Source organism: Saccostrea cucullata, unplaced genomic scaffold, assembly GCF_032062105.1.
Source record: "Saccostrea cucullata isolate Sc308-1 unplaced genomic scaffold, CSIRO_AGI_Scuc_v1 ctg416, whole genome shotgun sequence".
In the NCBI taxonomy this organism is placed as follows: Eukaryota; Metazoa; Mollusca; class Bivalvia; order Ostreida; family Ostreidae; genus Saccostrea; species Saccostrea cuccullata.
In genome coordinates, this window is record NW_026925088.1 from 88,487 (window position 1) to 109,626 (window position 21,140).

Sequence of the window (21,140 nt, forward strand, 5' to 3'; positions counted from 1 at the left end):
TTTACAATCTATAGTTAAGAGTGTAAACTAGTTTAGTGCAAATGATTGTTTTCATGCAAATGATTTTTTTTAAGTATAGTTTACGGTTCTGAAACATAGATTATCGTGTTAACTATGGTTTACAGATGTAAAATATAGACTAACGTTGTTAAATAAAGTTTACAGTCCGTAAACTATAATTTACAACCGATAAACCTACCTGTAGTTTATCGACTGTGAAAGTATGTTTAGCTCATTTTTGTGAATTTGGCGTGTCATAGGTATTACATAAACTAACCAATACAAAGATATGTTGAATAAAGCTGCCTCTTCCAAAATTATGAATTTCATGGCATGGCCCTTGGGTCAGGGGTTCTGGTGTTTTAGGGCAGGCTCTAATAAGTAATGAGAATATATCACTATTTAGTGAAAATTCATTAATTCTTTGAAAATCTTCTCCTTTGCTTCTTGGTATTATGCCAATTATCTAATTACATATTCATGAAATCTTAGGAAAGGTGTCTCTTCCAAAATGGTTAATTTCAGGACCCCTGGCTCTTTGGTATTAATCAACCATTTATGATATAATAAAATTGATGATAAAATTTCCAAAATTTTGAAATATGTGGCCCAAGGGTCTGTGGTTCCTGTGATGTGGGGTGCAAAACTGGTTATAAACTGGAAATGCATTTTCTCTTTGTTACTCTGATCTACCTCTGGGTATAAAGTAAACAGAGTAACCATGCTAAGTGTGTAGTAATAAAAGCAATGGTGCCTCTTTCAAAGTTGTGAATTTCATGGCCTTTGGTTTAAAATTTGAATCAAATTCAATTGTTGGAAAGTGGTTACATGATACTCAGGTGACCTATAAGGCCCGTGGGCCTCTTGTGTCAAACATAACTTTCTTTCTACCATAGAAATGAATGACCGATCCCAACCTTTTTTGTTCTTGAATAGTAAAACAAGGACTTCCTTAATACTACAAATATCAGAATAAATCTCGCACTGTTGGAAAGAGAAAATAATTACGATAAAATAATATACAGAATTTTTTTATTGGTTGTACCAACTTTTTGATAGAAATGAAATCAATGCGGGGGCAACATGTTATATGTCAAAATGCTAAATTCTGGTGATTACCTCCCACCCCACCCCACCCTCCCGCCAAAATACTTAAAATTGGTTTGTAAAAAAAAAAATGCACAACATGTAAATATGAATCTAAAATAATGGAAATTCAAGCATGATTATGGTGTATTTTGTTGCCATGGCAACTGAAATGATATTTTTATAATCATTTTCAGAAACTACACAATACCTGCTTTCAGAATATATATATATACATTGGTAAATACAAAAATTGCAAGAAATACTCAAAAAATGGATTGAAATCTTAATATCAATTTGTCCAGAAATGCTTAAAATCTATGCCATGGAAGGGGTTAATAGGTAATAACACCATTTGAAATTAAAAAAAAAAAGTGATATCACAAGATTGAATATGTGATTTTATATACTTAATGGCATTAATTCTACAACGGCTCCTCATACTTAGCACATTTTCTTTATGAGGTATTTTAGGAGGGTTTTACAAAAGTTATCGTTTTTAGTGGGGGGGGGGGGGCGGCCAGAGAATTTTTTTTTTACCCCCTTGACAAGCAAAAAAAAAAAAGGGGGATAAAAAGTTACCTGAAGTCAAAAAAAAAAAATTCCTGAATTCTCCCTTGCAGTTTGAATAGAAAATTACTCTGATTTAACATGTTTAAACTAAGTTTTGCCAAGTTTGTCTTGCAAAACAAAATTTAACTAAGTGGGGCATCCGTTGTAGGGAAAATCACTTGAATAAGGTTATAAATAACTTGCATGTGCTCTCCATATTTAATTGCTGAAATTAATTGCTGGGCCATATATTCACAATATACTCTTGGCAGTCTAGTTTCGTTTTGCAAAAATGTGGAAATAACGGAACTTTCGATCTATCTTTGATTCCCGTGATTGTAAACTTCTTAAGTGAAAGCATGGATGTCGTAGTAAGTACTTTTTTTCTTAACAGAAACTGATTATTTATCATGTTTATATATACTAGTGATGTTCAGGCCATATAGTTAGCAACATCTCTTTGTTAGTGGACTGTTAAATACATGCTTATTCTGTATATAACATTTGGTTTTCTTGATAATTATAAATCTCTTTAAAAATTTTGATATAAAGAGTTTTGATATAATTGGTCCAACGTTTCTAAAAATATCCCAAAACAGGAAATTCTAAAACTAAATATATATACAGGAGATTTTTAAAATGTTGTCGTCTGCTGTGGGTAGTTGACGGACAGTTTGTCCGTTTTCATAAAAAAAAATGATTATGGAAAGTCGTGAATTCATTTTCATTTTGTGAGTACATTTATTTTCTTTGGTGAACGTAAATCAAAAGAAAGCACCGCGTGTCCCTTGAGAAATATTGATGAATTTTTACAGAAACCCTGTTTTTTCATTGTGATTTATAATAATATAGAATAATATCACAAGAAATATGAATTCTGTTACAGGGAGTCAAGTTCATTTATTCTCTCAAAACTTAGCTCAGTTCAATTAAATTATTAACGATAAATGTTCAAACTACAAGAAAATGTGGAGGAATTAGAGTTACTGTATTTCATTGCTCAGTGCTTAACATTATTTATTAATTTATTATAAACATATAAAAGAAAATGTCTGAATCGACGTATTTCAGATTAATCAAGGCAGTGTGGACGAAGAAGAGCAAGAGGCTACGGATAATATAAAGAGAGTTCAAGGTCAAATTAACGAGCTGATCAACATACTGAATACGAATGTTGAGGCGCTACAGAAGAGAGGTGGGAATTTGGAAACATTGGAGGGTCTCGCAGATCAACTGTATGAAAAGGTCATTTTTCAAATTTAACAGAATGTTTCATGCAGAATTTTACATACTCTAAGAGAAATAACAGTAAATGTTATATACTGTAAATCACGTTTTATTCGGAGAACTTTATTTTTGTGTAATTAGAGAAATAATTAAAAGTATTCCTTATAATTATATGTTATGAAAATAGCCCTAATAAAGAATATGCTATATTATAAAATGTTTGTCTATGTATATTATAAAATGTTTGTCAATAATTTATTTTTTTGGTTTATATTGGATTTTATCTCGCTTGGTATTTCAAACTTGCTGGAATATCAATGATTAATTTGTATTAGAAAATTTTCATTCAAAAGTTTATAATAGCAGAAAAAGTACTTTCATCTTTAGAGAAAAATTCAATTCATACTTAAAGATAAATTTAATATATAGCTTCAGAAATAACCACACTTATTCATAGAAAATTGCCATTTATGTTTACAGAGAAAATTCAATCAAAACTTCAGGAAAAAAGTGAAAGTCACACAGGAATTCAAGTCAAAGTTAATGACAAGATCCTTTCATGCCTATAGAAAAATTACTATAATCGTTTACTAATTTTTGAAGAAAAAAAATCCTATGATACCTATTATGGGGTATGCTTACTGAAATTTTCATTCTTTCTTTCAGCGAAATTCAAATCATACAGAAAAAAATTCTATCGTCACGCACAAAAAAAAAAATTTCCTACTTTCAGAGAAATTTCAAATTCAAAAATCTTTTCTACAGCGACAGAAAACTGCATTCATTTCTGACATACTTACCAAAAAATTCCAATTATTTATTTTAAACAATTACAAACAAAATTTTTGTCTGATTTATTTGTTTGTGTTACAGGCCGGTGAATTCAAGGTGGTCACGAGAAGAATGAGGTACAAACACATGGCCAGAAACAACAAGTGGTGCCTGTTGTCCGCGGTGCTCGCCTTCCTCCTCGTGGGACTAATTATAGGAGTGGTGGTTTTAGGAATAAAGCTATCGTCCGCGTAGCTAGAGTCATGTACTTAAAACTTCGGGAGATACGGGTGTGTGTTGGGGTTAGCTACTGCATGTCTGTGTAGTTTGATTACATGAAATTTTACATTTACTGTGACTCTAATACAATGTATGTGGAGCCAGTGATATAGAAACTTGTATATGTACAAGGATTTCCCATGTTCTAAGTATGACTCTTGAAGCCAGTGATATATTTGTACAAAGATTATCCATGTATTGTGGCTCTTGAAGCCAGTGATAAAGAACTGGTGAGCGTTGTGGCCAGTGGACCTCTGTACTTATTCTTTGCTTACGAGCTGCAGAATAGGTTTTTGTACTTATATGTATGATGTACTAGTAGATAAAATACAAATTGTCTTTTTATTGTATATCTTTTATATTTTATACATGCTTGAATGTGCATCCGTCGTTATAGGCAATTCTGTACTTATTATACTAATTGCGGTATTTTTGCTCTGTTTATTTAAAATAAATATCGTGTGTGGTTGTATTTTGTTGTTTTATTAGGGTTAGCAATTAGTTATTGATTAAATTAATATGATGTGGTACTCTATAAGGTTTGTTAAAAGATGCTTAGTGGAGTTTCTTTTACATTCGACAGCTGACTTTTACATTTTAGTAACTGGAGTTTGTCTCTGTTTAAATTGTAGTTCTAAGTCAGTCGTGACTCTTCGATTGTAAAAGTAAGTCTCTTCATAAAACTCCAGTATGAACTTTTCTGACTTTAGATTTCTTATATATTATATGTAGGAATTTAATTATCATAATGAAAAAAAAAGTTATAAAACAATAAAAAGCGTACCGACCATGGGAACAAATCTTCCAAAAAAATATCAAGAACAGCAAAGCCGTGATTAATTAAAAGATTATGGAAGAATTCTCAGAAAGTGTATGTTTCAAATTTATTCAAATCATGGCCCCTGGGGGTATAAGGTAGGGTCACAATAAAATTGAAAGTTCAGTGGCGGATTCTGGAATCTTGAAAAGGGGGACCAGTTTGAGGTCAGGGTAAGGGCCAACAGCCACACCCTAAAAAACGGTTTATGAAATCTTATGTATATATTTTGGATACAAAAGGGGGTCCTTGGGCACTCTTAATCCGCCAGTGAAGTTTTACATTGAAATATATGTAATATAAAAATTGCTGATGACGTATCCTCTAGTTCTATGTCTACCATTCTGCGGCCACAGTCTACCACTGGTGATACTGCCACTTCCGTGCGCTTCCCAATTAAAAAATAAGATTTAATTCTCTACAGTTCCAAAGTACATTACAGAATCTCTGGGGATTTTCAGACAGGTCTAAAAACTTTTTTTTCTTTTCACACCCGATGCTGCATGCGTTTACAATGCAGCCTATAAAAGTTACTTCAAGTAACCGAAAAGTTACTTTAAATTCGTTCTAGGTAAATGGAACCCTTGTAAGAAAATAAATGATTCGTTTTGAACCGATTACATTATAGGCCTATACCCGGCTATACCAACTGGAATCGGTTGTCTATATTAATATTGTCTTACTTTGTACGTGTAATTATGTTCCCCAAACGGAGTTTGGGAACATATTGTTTTTACTCGGTTTCTTATTATTATTATTATTATTATTATTCTTTTTTTTCTTCTTTGTTCTCCGGTACTTTTTTTGTCCGCGAGTGTTCTCAGAAACTGTTCACCCAACTGAGCTAAAACCTTTTTAGGGTTAATAGGTGTGTAGTGTAGGTGTGCAACACGAAGGTTATTTTGCGCGCATACGCATGCACGTGCGGGCGCGTGAAATGAGTGAAATGACGGATATACTTTATATAGCCATAACTTTAACATTTTTTGATGAAATATTTTAAAACTCATTTAATAAGGATATATTCATAGTGTAGATAATGTGACACTGTCAAATTAGCACGAACTCACGCGCATGCACGTGCGCTTCGCTCTGATTGGCTGAAACAGAAATCTCAATATCTTTTCTGTTTTTTGACAAAATGCTATGAAATTTAAAATATAGGCATACTTTAGGATGTACTACAATATGATATATAACAATTGTCATGTAAACACGCGCATGCACGTGCGCTGCAATCTGATTGGCTTAAACTTTAAATGGCTATAACTCCCTTGTTTTTCAACGAAACAGTATGGGATTTAGAACATAGACAAACATAATGGACTCCCACAAGGAGGTATGGTCGTCATGCACAGGCATGCACGTGTGCTTTGCTGTGATTCGCTGAAACAAAAATCGCAATATCTTTTTTTAATTTTTGACGAAATGCTTTAAGATTTTAAACATAATCATGCATTAGGATGTCCTACAATATGATACATAACAGTTGTCATGAAAACATGTGCATACACGTGCGCTGCAATCTGATTGGCTTAAACTTAAAATGGCAATAACTTCCTCGTTTTTCAACCAAACAGGATGGGATTTAGAACATAGACAAACATAACAGACTCCTACAAGAAAATATGGTCGACATGCACGCACGTGCGTGCACGTGAAATGAGTAAATTTACAAATACACTAGATTAAAACGTATTTTTTAATACTTTTGGATAAAACGCTGTAATTTCTAGTATATAAATAGTGTAGACAAGATGATAAGGTCATTACGCACATGCATTCAAATGCGCATGCGTGCAATGCATAAATTTGAATATACTGAATATACTTTTGGGAAACATTGTTATAGTCTAAAAGGCATAGAGTTCGTCTTATTTAATGAAGCTTTAAGGCACCAAAAGGGAGTTGGGGAGCGTTTGGGGAACATCTGTAACGGTTCCCGTTACAATTAGCCCTAGTTATATATGTTATATGTTTATGTTCATTTATGTTCATAGGGCCATGATTTGATAATAAATCTTTTTTTTCTATTTCATACTAGGAAAGTCGCTCGTCCATGAGCATCCCCCCCCCAAAAAAAAAACTAGCGGAATAGTTATTCATGTTTGACTTCTTTTAATTATATTTAGAAAATCAATATTTAAAAGATTTCGAGTCGGGTTTATTTTGTGGTTACGGTTTCCGTTTATAAATTTTGATATGGTATTTACTCGTATTTTCCTCACTGTACATGAACCAAGTGAGCAAAATATGGATTGAAAATGCAAATCGGAAGTGAAGTTTCAATCCGATGTTTTCGAGGACGTCCGCGTTTATAGTATATATTTCGTAACTCGACCTCGAGGCATTTCCCTTAGACTTCACACGAGGAAGGAACAATGGCGTCTCCGACGAAATCTCCCACTAAGAAACCTGCCGCCAAAAGCGCCCCTAAACTCCATCCGACCTTCCTGGACATGGCCATTGAAGCCATTCAGGCCAATACAGACACCAAAGGCGCCTCCGTGCCATCAATCCGGAATTACATTACTGAAAAATATAAGACTGTAGACCCTACGACAGTTCGCTTCCACCTCAAACAAGCTCTGGCGAAGGGCGTGGAGAAAAACATGATCTTAAAAACTAAAAAATCCGAAGAAAGACCCATCATGACCAGCAGATTCAAAGTGAACAAGGTTAAAAAAGCGGCAGAGAAAAAGAAACGGACGGACAGCGAAAACAAAAAGGCGGCAAAACCAAAGGAGACCAAGAAAAAGGAGACGGCAGCCAAGAAAACCAAACCCAAGGCCACGAAACCAAAGGCGCCTAAAGCAGCAGCGAAGTCGCCTAAGCCTAAAGCTAAGAAGTCTCCAGCGAAGGTGAAGAAAACACCTGTCAAGGTCGTCAAACCAAAGGTAACTCCATTTTTATTTTCATTTTTAATAGCAAAAACGCAAACTATTGATAAAGATGAATTGAAAATATACCATAACGTAATGTGGCATTGTAGAAATGTTGATGCGACAGATTAAAAACTTGTTAAAGGCTGGCATTTGATGATTTGTGGCGCCAAATCATCATGAATGGCAAATATTGAATTACACATAGATTTATGTACAGAAAATGATACATTTCAGTTGTTTTAATATTTTCAGACTCCAAAGAGGCCACAAAGTGTGAAGAAAATGAAGAAGGCTAAGTGAGAGCTATTGGAACCAAGGTGCGTTACTGTAAATAGAATGACTGCAAGGAAGTGTTCGATTGGATTTATATATCTACTGGTGCTTTAACTTATTCAATGTATGGGAGATGACATTGGGTGATTGGTGCTGAGAATTTTTATTTTACTTTGTTTTAATATGTGACTGCAAATGGCTACATTACACAAGTGTGCATTTTCAATTTTTAGATAAAGGTTTCTTAAATTTTGGGTTGTTATGTTTATCTCATGGAAATAGTTGTGCACAGCAAAATGAACTAGAGGTACTGTGAGCATCGAGCTCACTAAATGATACCCCCCGCCTCCCATATGATTACAATGGAAAAGTTCATGTTTTGTTGTGTCCAGGAAACCCAAAATATGTGTCGGATCAAAAAGTAAAATAGGAGGTGCACAATGGCAATATATAATAAAGATTCTGTGAAAGTTTCATTATATTTCACTCAGTGGTATAAGAGGAGTTGCGGATAAGAGATGGGTACCCCAAAGCGTAACAGACAGACGGACGGACGGAAATACCGATTACTATACACCCTCCCACTTTTCAAGCGGGGGATATAATGAAATTCATTGATTAAAGATATCTGCAAGTGTTTAAGCTATAATATCTTAGTACATGAATCCATCATGTGAATGATAATAAATTCTGAAGTATCGTTTTGGAAAAGCATCCAAGAACAAAAAATAAGTCATATTGGTATGGAAGCATGCTCTGGAAGAATCTAAATTTATTCAAATATGGCGACCTCAAGTTTGGTGGGGCTGCAACGGGGGGTTGGAGTTTTACATTGGAATAACTGGGGGGGGGGGGGCGGGGTGAAAATATTTTATGGAAATGACATGATTTTAAGAAACTTGAATCTACCATGCTTGGAGTTGCTACCAATGTTGATACATGGCTATAAATGATGGCCATGCTGTTTTCTGAGTATTTTTCACCCCCACCCCCCCATTATTCTAATGTAAAACTCCAATCCCCATTGCAATCCCACCTTACAACTTGTGCTTGTCATTTGAATAAATTTAGATTCTCAATGTGCTACCAGAGCATGCTTCCATACCTATATGACTAATCTTTTTCTGTTCCTAGCTGATTTATAGTTAAAACTTGGATCTTCCATTGTGGCCCAACCCTACCCCTGGGGGGTCATCATTTGAACAAATTTGAATCAACTCTACTGAGGATGCTTCCATATTAAGGTCAGACAACATTTCTCAAAAGTATAAATTTTCCCAAGAATTTGTCATTAAATATAGGTACTAGAACAAGCTTTCTCACAAATCACAAGAGAATGCAACAATTTTTATATACATATAGATATTGCATGTAGTTGCGTGTAACATTGAAAATTGTCAACAGAGGCAGCAGAAGCCATGTTGACAGTGTTGCTATGCTTAAAAATCCGATCCTCAGCCAGGAAGGATAACTGCAAAAATTAATAATGAATTTGAAATGCATCAAAATTTATGGAAAATGTAATTTTTTCATTTTACACAATGAATTTTCATTTGTGTGTAATCTTTATAAGATTCAAGGGTTTTGGATATCTAAAAGAAAAATTTATGAAAGTTGATATTTGTACCTTTCTATAAAAGGAAAAAAAAATTTGAACAGTTTTCACACAAAGATTTTTATGAATCTAGGTTCTAATGGCCATTGACCAATGCTTATTAGCATGATATGACATAAAAGTGATTTGTGGTGTCTTGCAATGATAGCAAAATTTGGTGTGCCTTTTACACTATTTACTATAGGGTGTGAATATATGATGAAGGTCACTGAAAAAAAAAAATTCCTAAATAAGTATAAAAGGATAAATCATGACAATTTCATGAATGCCTGGATACCTAGGGTGTGTTTAAAACCTAAAATATATTTGCAATTAGAAAATACAATGCAGATATTGATAATTTTTTTCTGCAAAAATATTGATTTTTTTTATTAGGCTGCATCTTTGTTTTGTTCATTTATATAATATGATTAATATTATCATCTTTAAATGTTTAAAGAAATTGTGAACAAATAAAATATTTAATTTGGGGGGGGGGGTATTTCTCCCTTTTGGACAGTTCTAGTTTATTTAGCTCCCCCCTCCCTCCTTACAGTATCTTCATATACGCATGTTCTTTTATCATTCCGTTTGGCGACAAAGTGGGTCGCAAAACGGGCAGTCAGTTGTAAAGAATGAGAATTTTTTTTTATTTTTCCTTAAGGACATACGCAAGGTACCTTACCTACTGATAATTTTTCAAATTTTTCAAGATATTCTTATTTTCAGATTATAGTGCCATCAGATGTTCATAGACAAAAATCAGCATGCCTTACTAGGGTGTTTTAGAAGATATTAATTTACGAAAATTTTTGCAATATTCAAAGAAAAATATACAAACATTACGAAACATAAATTCCAGATTTTTTCCCGTCAAAATTTGTTTTAGAAGAGGTGTTCAAATCCATATATAGACATTAAAGGTATTGAACATAGGTCCTTCGTTTAGTGGAACTCTTCAACTTCAAGCTTTGTAAAGATAGGTAACTCTAATGATATCGATGATTTCACATCGCCTATTGTACCAAGAGTTATGTTTCTTATATTTTCCGTAAAATGAAATTGCCATGTCTATAGCACTTTTGTTTTTATCTAGATTTGAATAAACTTCCCATTCCAAGGTAATTGTGTCATTAAAAAGTGAGGGGGAGTTCCTATACCCAGCGGGAAAGATGTAATTTTAAAACATCGACAATTTCATGATTTTGAATAATTCAGTAATGCAAAAAATTGAACGCCTTTTACCCAAAAGCAATACTTGTGCACGGAAAAGAATGATGTTAAATTAATGAAATCCGGGGCGGTCACAAGAAAGTTTTATGTTCACATAATTTTTTGCCCTTTTCTCGGGCTAGATTAAATTTTAACGCCATAAATCCTCATGCTTCATGGCTACAAATTTTGTTCCGTATGGATGATGACGGGTCTTGCATGCATTTTAATTTTCGTCATTATGAAAGACAGTTATTTTAAGAAATGTATTATAAGTCTCAAAAACTGTTGACATCAAATTTCTTAGTAATCAAAATAATTTTTAAATCTTTATGCTTATAATTTTTCAGCGTCTGTACAATACTTCTTGTTAACTATTGGCATGTTTTTTTAAGAATATATATTATAATAATGGTAATATACGGTAAATGACGACAATTTAGGGGTGGGGCGCATTCAATATATCTACCATGCAGTGAGTGTACTCCATCCGTCACTGGTTTTGACAATTACAAATGCACACCAAGTTCGGATTTCAGGACTAAACTCGAACATTAAAACCATGGTGTGAAAATCGATTTATTAAAGTTTCAAAAATTTTCAGGCATCTGCAACATCAGAAGTAAATGAACATCCATAGTTTTATTGCAGACAAATAATGGAATTTATTTCTGGAATGTAAAGGACTTTCTTTTTTCTTTGATTTTTCACGAGTACGAAGCAAGAGTGAAAAAAAAATTAAAAAGGACATTCACAAGAGTGAAATTAAACATTCACCTAGATAAAATTTCCAGTTTATTGCCTTTTTTATTGCAGTAACACACAAATCACCCTTTTCCGCCGTGTGCCAGCGTCCGAGGAAGTTTGTGTAGTAAAGGGAAATATCTGTGACAAAATATCTTTTTTTTCAGTAAACAAAGCTATGTATTCTAATTTTGTCCTTGCGTTGTCAGAGACCAGAAAGGTAACTTTCTTTTTCTGTCTGTAAACAATTTTTCAAAACGCTACTCCTCCTACAATTTTAGTCTGATTTCAGTATTACTTGGCACACAAGTGAAAAAAAAATCGGTTTTTAAAACGGTGTTGCCATGGTGACTAAAAATAGAATTTTCTGTGAAATTCCTTAAAAACGCTACTCCTTCTACAGTTTTGGTCTGATTTCAATATAACTTGGCACACAAGTAGACTACACACAAAGAATAGTGCATCGGTTTTTGAAAATTTGCCATGGTTACTAAAAATAGAATTTTCTGTGAAATGAAAAATGCTACTCTTTCTACACTTTTGGTCTGATTTCAGTATAACATGGCATACAAGTAGACTACACTAAGATACATAGAATTGCATCGGTTTTTGATTTCGATGAACGGTGTTGCCATGGTTACACACATTTTCTGTGAAATTCCTTTAAAACGCCTTTTCAGATTTGGTCTGATTACAATATAATCTGGCACACATGTGCCTAAGCGTCATCGGTTTTTGATTTCGATGAAGTGTTGCCATGGTTACTAAAAATAGAATTTTCTGTGAAATTGCTTTAAAACGCTACTCATTCTACAGTTTTGGTCTGATTTCAATTTAACTTCAGTAAACAAAGCATTTCACTGATTAAAATGTAACAAAGACAATGTATTCTAATTTTGTCCTTGCGTTGTTTTTATTACAAAGAGCCTAGTTCTTATATGTTGAGAACAAGAATCGAATCGTTTATGATCTAAAAAGAGTGTTTGAATAACATACTTCTTCCGCTTATGGGCATCAAAACATGTAATTCCAAATGTGGTCAATAATTCTTCTGAATTAATTAAGTTTAGGGAAAAGTTATAATGTTTAAACTTTTTTGCAACCTCTAACAATTTTTTTTTAATTCGATGTTAAATAAGAACATTTTACATCAATCTGCATGCGCATCTATTTCAAGTGACTTGCTTCTGGTCTTCTACCCATGCATAGTTGTTTTAGAAATGTTAACTGGGTCTAAGTTACTGTGTATCGGCACCAAATTTATGTATTTATACATTGTGAGGGAAGCTTAAGAATCTGTGCCGTCACAGTTTTATTTATGTACATGTACGTATAATAAATACTGGCAACCAAACGCATATATTTCATTATACAAGTCGTTAACATTATTATAATTAATGTAATTTTGCTTGAATTAGGCCTAAACAAATAAGAACATTATCCTTGTCTAATTTAAATCTATGTCTACGTTGAACAAAAAGTACCCTAGAATCTATCCACCATGATTTTCAGCTGATCTTGAATATATTTTTTAAAACTTTTTTCAGTTTGGTTTATTAAACCTATATTTTACCTATTATCTTCACAATCCGCTGGTTTTGGAAATTGTGATAATCTAGAATTCTTGAAAGTAAATAATACAAAAATATTGATTTTAATATAGAAAAAATACCCTAAATAGTTATACCAAAAATCCTATGCGTAATTTCATTGACATATTGTTTCATAACGAAATTAATTGCTTGTCAAATAACGCATGATGTTATCAATCAGTTATTATTTTCATTCGGAATAATTAACGAAAAACTTAGTACGGAATGAAAATCTTTCGTAACTTTGGAACTATGATAAGTTCAATATTTTTTTTTATTTCTCACAGCAATATTACATTTTTCTTGCGTTATAGAATGAAACGTTAGATCAAGGTAATCTTATAATGAAGTGACCTAGGAAGTCCTTGACAAGCTCCGCAAATTTCACCAAAAGGTCGTCACTCACACACACTTCAGAAAAGGCCAGGTCTGTAAATTAAAATTTCCTTTACATTACGGATAATATTAGACCACGTACATACATGTAATTTACTCTCTCTCTCTCTCTCTCTCTCTCTCTCTCAAAGATGGTGTTTTCACCTTTCAAGAATTAGCAGTCTTTAGATAATTGTCTTTACGTATATTTTATATGATCTATGATATGCTTATTCAAATAGACATGTTTGCTGCCTCAGTATCATAAGAAAAGACAATATCAATTAATAAATTGCGCAGTTTATTTTGAAGATATTAATGTATGGGTCTGTTGAAGAAAAAGGAGTCTTCTCTCATTGGGAGATGTGTGTATTGTCTCTTATTTACTTTTCAAAGGAAATAAAAAAATAATTGTGGTTAAATTTAAACCAATTTACATATTGTTGACTTGATCGAAGGAGAAAGGGTGAAGATTGTATGCCAAACACGGAGAAAGATACAGCTTCGTGAAAATTCCACGAATTATTTCTCGGATCATTTACTACTTAGCATATTTAGTAATGGCATTATACATCAAACTGTGAACGTTTGGGTATACTTTGGGATAATTTATGTTTCTAGAATTTTATAGTTACGTGGTAATACACAGAACATTAGAAAATCTGTATGTTCCCTGACTGAAACTACGTGTACGTTATAATTAATAAGTTTAAGCGATATTATCATTATTATTATTTATAATTCTTCTAAAATTCATATCTTCTCAGGGAAACAATATATTTTTCTTTCAAATTATAACCATTTTTGCTTATTTCGGGATAAAAATAGAATTCTGCAGGTTAAAAAAAATGTTAAACATTGATTAAGGTGTAAGTTATTGCAGTTGTCGGTAAAAAAAAAAGACATGCATTGTGCTAATTTATGCATTAGTATATACATGTGTATGTTTCAATATCCACACGTTAATTAATCGGCGATACGCGGTCGCACTATCATCGACACCAGAGGTCAATAGGTGTTTTTATCCTCGTAAAATAAATACTCTCTCTAACCCGCTACGCCCTTCCATCACACAACCGCTATCATAAACAAAGATTAAGGATCTGAAATACGCTGTCGAATAATTATGAATTTATTAATCCTTGTTTGAAAAGTTTCTGTGGCCTTCTCGATCGATTTCGCGATTCAATTATTGAATTATATAATGGCGTAAAACGAGGGAGGGTGGCCTCGGAATTCGATAAATAAAACATTTTCAGTTGGCCGCACGGTCATAAATCATAGACATTTCTTTAGCTAAGACCCCCGAGGACTGAATGATAGGTTCCTAAATCCATAAATGATGCAAATTATCCCCAAATAAGCAACCACACCCATCGTACACAACAGCTGATATTGTTTGGTTTTAGGTCAGGCATAGTCTGTTTCAGGAATAGACCGCCTTCGCCTTGTTTATTCTCTGGCTTTGTTTTCACAGCTCCATTTCACATATCTGCATTATTCAAACATAGATGAAGAATTTTGACTGATTTTTCTGTATATTTCGCATTTTATTCCACCAAAACGCTGTTCTTGGGTGGGTATGAATGAACATTTATGTGACTTCCCATTGGGCGCTGTTATAGTCTTAGCGCAATATAAGCAGTTATACTACAAATGAGGCTACTAAAGGGGCATTATTGACATCAATTCCCGATAAAAATGGTGAAAATTCATAGTTTCAATAAGTAAAAAACTAAATGATCCTCGGCCCAATAACTGTAGAGATATTGACATTGTATATGCGATACTTTATGAGCATTTAATCTAGCCGAGCTGCTGAAATGCGGATGTGTATTTGGAATGTGTGTTTCCCCGTGCAAAGCCCCTTGTGATCTCGTATTACGATGAGCGACACGGTATTATTATCATTCCACGCCGGTATTATGACAAAGTTAGATTGAAATTATTATATATATTGATGATTGAAAAAAATGGATTTTAAGTTCATTCTTGATGTATTTGGGAATCTTTTCCTCTTGTCAGGAATATACTACTGAATGGAATTAGATTCTGAGGAACACTATGTTTATTGTCGTGGTCTCTAAACATAGATGCTGGGAAACCGCTCTTCGTACTGTACATGCAGGGGATTAAATGAATGTACTCTTTGCACAGAATAATAATAAAATAATTGGATATTCTTGGTGGTCTCGTTGTCCTACTTTCCCGATGCCCGGGCCGGACTCGGGGTGTGAACTTTTTTCCCATTCTACAAGCAAATGGTCCGGTCATTTCGGCTGATGTCCAAACCGCAACACTTTCTAACCCTTGTTGTTCTCTGGTCAGTGTTCAACTCTGTCTGCGTCCACTCTCAGGTGAGTTAATTAGGTCATGGCAGGGTCACCATCCATTACCCCATGACCCATATATTTGATTTAATGTATAGTGTGTACTCTTAAACTCATGGTATATAGAGTCAGTGCAAGTCGGAAGTGCAAAGGGAAAGTGGTTTGAAAAGTTTCACGATACGTTTAATGGCTTAAAAGACTCGCATTCTTAATTAGAAAGTAACTAATTTATGGAAATATTATTCTTCTACCTTTTAATGATATAAAGAAATTTCTAATTTGAATGTACGTAATGTATGTTTATCATTCATGTAACATGCATTTTATTTTCGACAAATAAAAGGTTATATCTTTGTCACTTCAACAGTCAAAAAGAAAAGAAACCACTACATCGTTTATATAATTACAGTATTAAAGAAATGTTATTTTTCTGCATTTACACGAGAAATATCTTCAAACATTACAACAGAAATTCAAATGGTGAAAAATTAGATAGCTGAAAAAAAGTTTGAATCCGCCACCTTCCTTTAGATTATGTTCCGCGTCATTGCATGCGATCAGAAGAAAAAAAAATTCTGAGTCACTTTTGGTGGTTATGGTTTTTTTTTCTGCTATCATTAACGCGAGTATTAATTATTTTGGATCACACAAATAACAATCAATAATTTATTATCACTTTAACACTGTCAAAAAGACCAAGAGGAACTATATCGTAATTAGAACAGGTCGTGACTTTCTTGTTCTTCATTAATTTTAATTTTACCAACATCAAAGACGAGTTTGATATTTTGCGCTTCGTGACGAAAATGTAGTTTGTCTCTGAGACACATGCAAATGACGAACGAAGATATGATAACTTCCTATGTAAAAAAAAAAAAAAAAAAATTCACCCACAGTGTTTGAAAATATAATTCTTTTGAATTATTTGTTTTACAAAATAATAATACATTGTTTTAAAATTAATGCGTTTTTTTTTTTTTTTTTTTTTGTAAATAATTTTTTTTCTTTTATAGTTTAATCAAATTCTGTAATATTTTTTAACATGTTTTATAGCTTTTTAGATTTAGAAAAGAAAAAAATGGCGCGAACATAATCAAATATATGCTTGAAGCATAATCTGCAGTTATATACTTAGGCATGCGAAAGAAACAAGTCATATGGTTGTTGAAATTGACAAGCCACAGATTGGGTGGACGTTTAATATCCTAACAAGAAATAACGCGGAAGTTCGGGAGTTTTAATGTACCAAATAAACTGCAGGTCCCCATATGCTTTGTATTAGTCAGTGTTAACGTGCTGCAGCCTGGGATTCTGCACAAGACCCGAAGAAAAATCATTTAATTATCAGAAATTCCCAGCAGTTAATTATAAATTGAGCCAAATTTAAAATCCGATTTTGAATTGTGACTGATATTTGCTAAGGCTAGCTAAAAATGATGTAATAGTTTGGCAATGACATCGAACGGATCGGGAGATATAAATAAAATGCAAATGTAAACACAGCATAACGTAATTATCATTAAAGAATGCTAAATACACCGTACATGATAAGTATTTTTGATAAAAGTAGACACATTGTAAAACATCTTGCAACCATGCATGCACGCAATGTCATCAAAACTTAGAATTCCTGTAGCTTATCCCTAACCAAAATTCTTTGTATTGAGCAAGTTGAATGCTTCTTTTAATTTGCGTCAAAGGTTCGTAAAACATTCAACATAGAGCGTCAGTTTATAGTTTGTAGGCGGATTGAAGCGCTGCTTGGTGCGGGGCATGTCGGTGAGTACACGACTGACCCCGCTATACTGAGCGATAAGTCCTATTGTTGCATGTTGCACATGTTATATTTATCAGCTTGAAGCAAAGAAAAAATCAGATAAAAGTGGTTAAACAAACAGGTGCACTTAAAACTGCAACCGTTTAAAAACGATTCTGGTTTTCAGTTGACAGAAAAGGCCAAGAGAAAGAGAGAGAGAGAGCTCATGTAATATGCTTATACATGATAGCTTCACTTGTGATATAGCAGTTGAAATCTGGAAGATTTCAAAAGAAAATTGATAGAAGTTCAGTCCGTGATTTTCATAATCTCGTTAATAACTGCACCGCACCCTAGTATCGTCATCATATGAAATAAAGAAATATGTTCCAAGTCTTTAAATTAAAGCTAAACACGTGATCAAATATGCATTCTATTCACCAGCAAATTCATACGGGCGCATTATGTCTGCACAGTGTGCAGTAAGTGATCAAAGGCCTACCATTGTTCTGTGTACATTTGTAAAGGTGAAGTTTTGTCAAAATTCTCAGATCGCAAGCTTTCAAGAATTCCATGTCCATTGAAATTGGAATGGTTATATGTGTATATCGTCAAGGTTGTTTAGAGTACATTACACGTGTGTTATAAATGTATCTGATGCATGTAGGTATAAAACGTTAGATAAGAACTGATAAATAATCCATTAATATTGAAATATTGTGTAATAGGCATCATCCCTTTTGATAAGCTGAAATTAAAAAAAAACACTGTCGAGTCAGAAAATGAATATATAAGAGTATTGAATGTATATATATCTGCTGAAAAAATCACACCTTTAAAAATCGCTCTTTTAACGGAAAAGAGGGGTGTATATTTTTTGCACATTATGCATTCCTATCCTTCATTTGAGGTATGGGAAAAAATGAAATAGATCACAGCAAGGCTGTTCATCTGTTTTGACTGCATAGTTATTTATAAGTATTTATTAAAAATTATACATGTATTATTATATATCTTTATTCCGGTATAACACAGTAAAAAAAAAAAATCTACTATTATCGAAAAAATTAGGTGAGAAAAGCGCCTGCCCCATTTTCGTGAATTGTATTTTTTCCCTTTTAAATTATTTTACTTTTAAATTTATAAAAACGTCTAGTAGAATTTTTACCCTACACTATAGATATGAAAATGCCAGGTTTCAATGTTCCGTGATATGCTGCATTTATAAGTCACGTGGATTAATGCATTCTCAATTATTCTTCATAAATCTCAAGATTTTCAAGAAGAAATTTTAGCTTCTTATTCAAATAAAGTATGTGTAAATCAAACTAAAATTAATTATACGTGCGTAACTTTTAATTTTGAATTCCTTGGCGGAGTAAACCATGTCAAAAAATCACGATACCCGGCACCCATCCTCTTATGTTTAGAACCCACACTTTTAACATTGAAAAAATATAAAAGGAATTTAAAAAAATACATTTTCCAAATATATTGTATTTTAAATTTGTAAAACTTCTTGAAAAATCTTCGTCCAGTGATCGAGAATTTCTAGATTCATGTTCGACTATATTTTAAAAAAATATTTCAAAGTACTAGTAGAAGGCATTTCACCAAGTTCGCGATATTTGGCGGGAAGATTGCTACCGTGAAAAAAGAAGAAATAATTTGTTTTATAAAATTGTTATCTTCCAAAAAGTATCTTCTGATTCGTTAGCTTTTTAATAAAATGTAAAAATTTGTTTGTGAAAAATTCTTTGGCAATCATAAGTAAGCAGTATAAGCTGTAGATTTGTGAGGGTCGGGTGTGTGTGTGGGGGAGGGGGGGGAGGGAAAAGGCTTTCAAAAAAATGTTACTATACTGTAGGTTCAATTTATAATAAAAGATCTAAAAATATATATATAATAATTATAAACGATAAAGCAATCGGAATTTAAATGAGAAAGGAATAATATGCATTCTTTTAATACGAACAAATTTCCAAAACCCCTATTCAATAGACAAGATTTATATTTATATCTTCTTCAATCACTTGGGTCCTTCAGATGAGACCTTGAAAACCGAGGCCCCGTGTCAGCGGCAGGCGTTGGCACGATAAAGATCCCTCACTGCTCAATGGCCCTGAATGCCGAGTAAAGGTCAAGATTTGAAGCCCTTCACTGGCATACGGTGACGTCTCCATATAAGTGAAAAATTCTCGAGAGGGACGTTAAACAATATACAATCAATCAATCATCTTCAATCAATTTACGAATTTTGTTATCATATTCATTAAAGCATAACTTTTAATGTCTTTATGGATTATGCAAAGCCTGTTAAGTATACGTTTACTATAAAATACTACCACACTATAACACTGGACATGTAAAGATTAACTTTAAGGACACGCAACGTTTATTCTTAAAATGCAACATCTTGTTGACATGCATCAGAGCTTCTCAGAATACAGTAATGTTTTGATTTTTGGAGATATCCTGAAATTATTCAAACTTAGCGGATTTGTACTGATTTTTATTTGAAAATTAAAAATAAGTGCAAGTACACGACTTTAAATCAGTAAACGACACTTGTAACAATCACTAACTTCGCACTCACTTTAATTTAATTTTAAAAGTTTTACTGTACCAATGATTTACAATACAGCAATCTTGTTTAAATTTTAATCGATCTCTATTAATCATCCATTTGTTAGCAGGTTAGTAAAAATTTCTCTTGTTAGAAGCATTGAGTGAACTGAGGGGTCAATTATTTTACAAAAAGAAAGATGTTCTGTGGTTGATATCTATTTTCGCGCGCTAAGCAATAAATTCCAAACGATGCAGAAAAGCTTTGTACTTGATGGGTGGACCCGATTCTTCGTCGAATTTCGTGCGATAGAATATGAATATATAAATTACCACAAATCTTGTTCCACTGTCAGAAACATCTTCCCCACCCATTGAAATACTAGAATATTGTTTAGTGTTTATCGCGCCGTTTATTCTAGATCTCTTCTAAATTAGCCATATATATGCTGGATCTGTCCGTGATTTAGTTTGTTTAGCACAACTACTGACATGTATATATTTTATAAAATATGAACTTTCAAAGAGTTTATATCAAGTTTGTTGAGGACCAGTTCAAAAAAATGAAGCATGGTAAATCATAGGTCAGGGTTACAGGTCAAGACAGGTGCGAACATTGTGGTTATGTTTAGGGAGGTCTATTTCGTTCACGTTTATTTACTTATTGTTTGAAATTAAAAAAAAAACAGATTTTCCAGCCGTGCAGCAGATTCGATATCTCTTCTTTTTATTTTTTTTTTTTTGTGTAAAAATGTTTTTCCTTTCTGAATTTGTTGTAAAAAAAATTCTTTGACAATCAGACTGGTGGTATAAAGAACTACATGTACTCGGAAATGGCCCTTTGTTTGATTTGGTTTATCTTTCCGCTGGAGTCGGGCGTGTCACATCCCGATTCAAACGAGCCGCTTCCTTAATACAGTCATGGTTTAACATGGGGGTGTTCACTGCACACAATGTCATTATTTGGTTTTCGATCTACATTGTCGTGTACATGAAAAATTTTGTCAGCATTCTAGTTGGAGTAATTATTATTGTATTAGTTTGTATTTTTTTTTCTTTGTCTATACTCTTGTTTAGGGTTT

At 33.1% G+C, this 21,140-nt stretch overlaps 3 protein-coding genes across 3 annotated transcripts in view; all 3 read left to right on the forward strand.

Moving 5' to 3' along the window:
- The first annotated feature begins 1,824 nt into the window (after window positions 1-1,824).
- LOC134268030 (uncharacterized) lies at window positions 1,825-4,387 on the forward strand. Its single transcript, XM_062750233.1, has 3 exons — window positions 1,825-2,009; window positions 2,710-2,883; window positions 3,739-4,387. The coding sequence occupies exons 1-3, from the start codon at window positions 1,998-2,000 to the stop codon at window positions 3,889-3,891; spliced, it is 339 nt and encodes a 112-aa protein (XP_062606217.1). The 5' UTR covers window positions 1,825-1,997; the 3' UTR covers window positions 3,892-4,387.
- Window positions 4,388-7,069: 2,682 nt separating this feature from the next.
- On the forward strand, window positions 7,070-8,143 carry LOC134268031 (sperm-specific protein PHI-2B/PHI-3-like). The gene is made up of 2 exons (XM_062750234.1): window positions 7,070-7,629; window positions 7,870-8,143. Exons 1-2 carry the CDS (start codon window positions 7,114-7,116, stop codon window positions 7,915-7,917), a joined length of 564 nt encoding a protein of 187 aa, XP_062606218.1. The 5' UTR covers window positions 7,070-7,113; the 3' UTR covers window positions 7,918-8,143.
- A 7,129-nt stretch (window positions 8,144-15,272) lies between these two features.
- LOC134268024 (uncharacterized) overlaps window positions 15,273-21,140 on the forward strand; it is a 61,885-nt gene continuing 56,017 nt past the window's right edge. Inside the window, 1 exon segment of the mRNA XM_062750227.1 lies at window positions 15,273-15,764. Coding sequence (XP_062606211.1) covers window positions 15,669-15,764 — 96 coding nt within the window. The 5' untranslated portion in view covers window positions 15,273-15,668.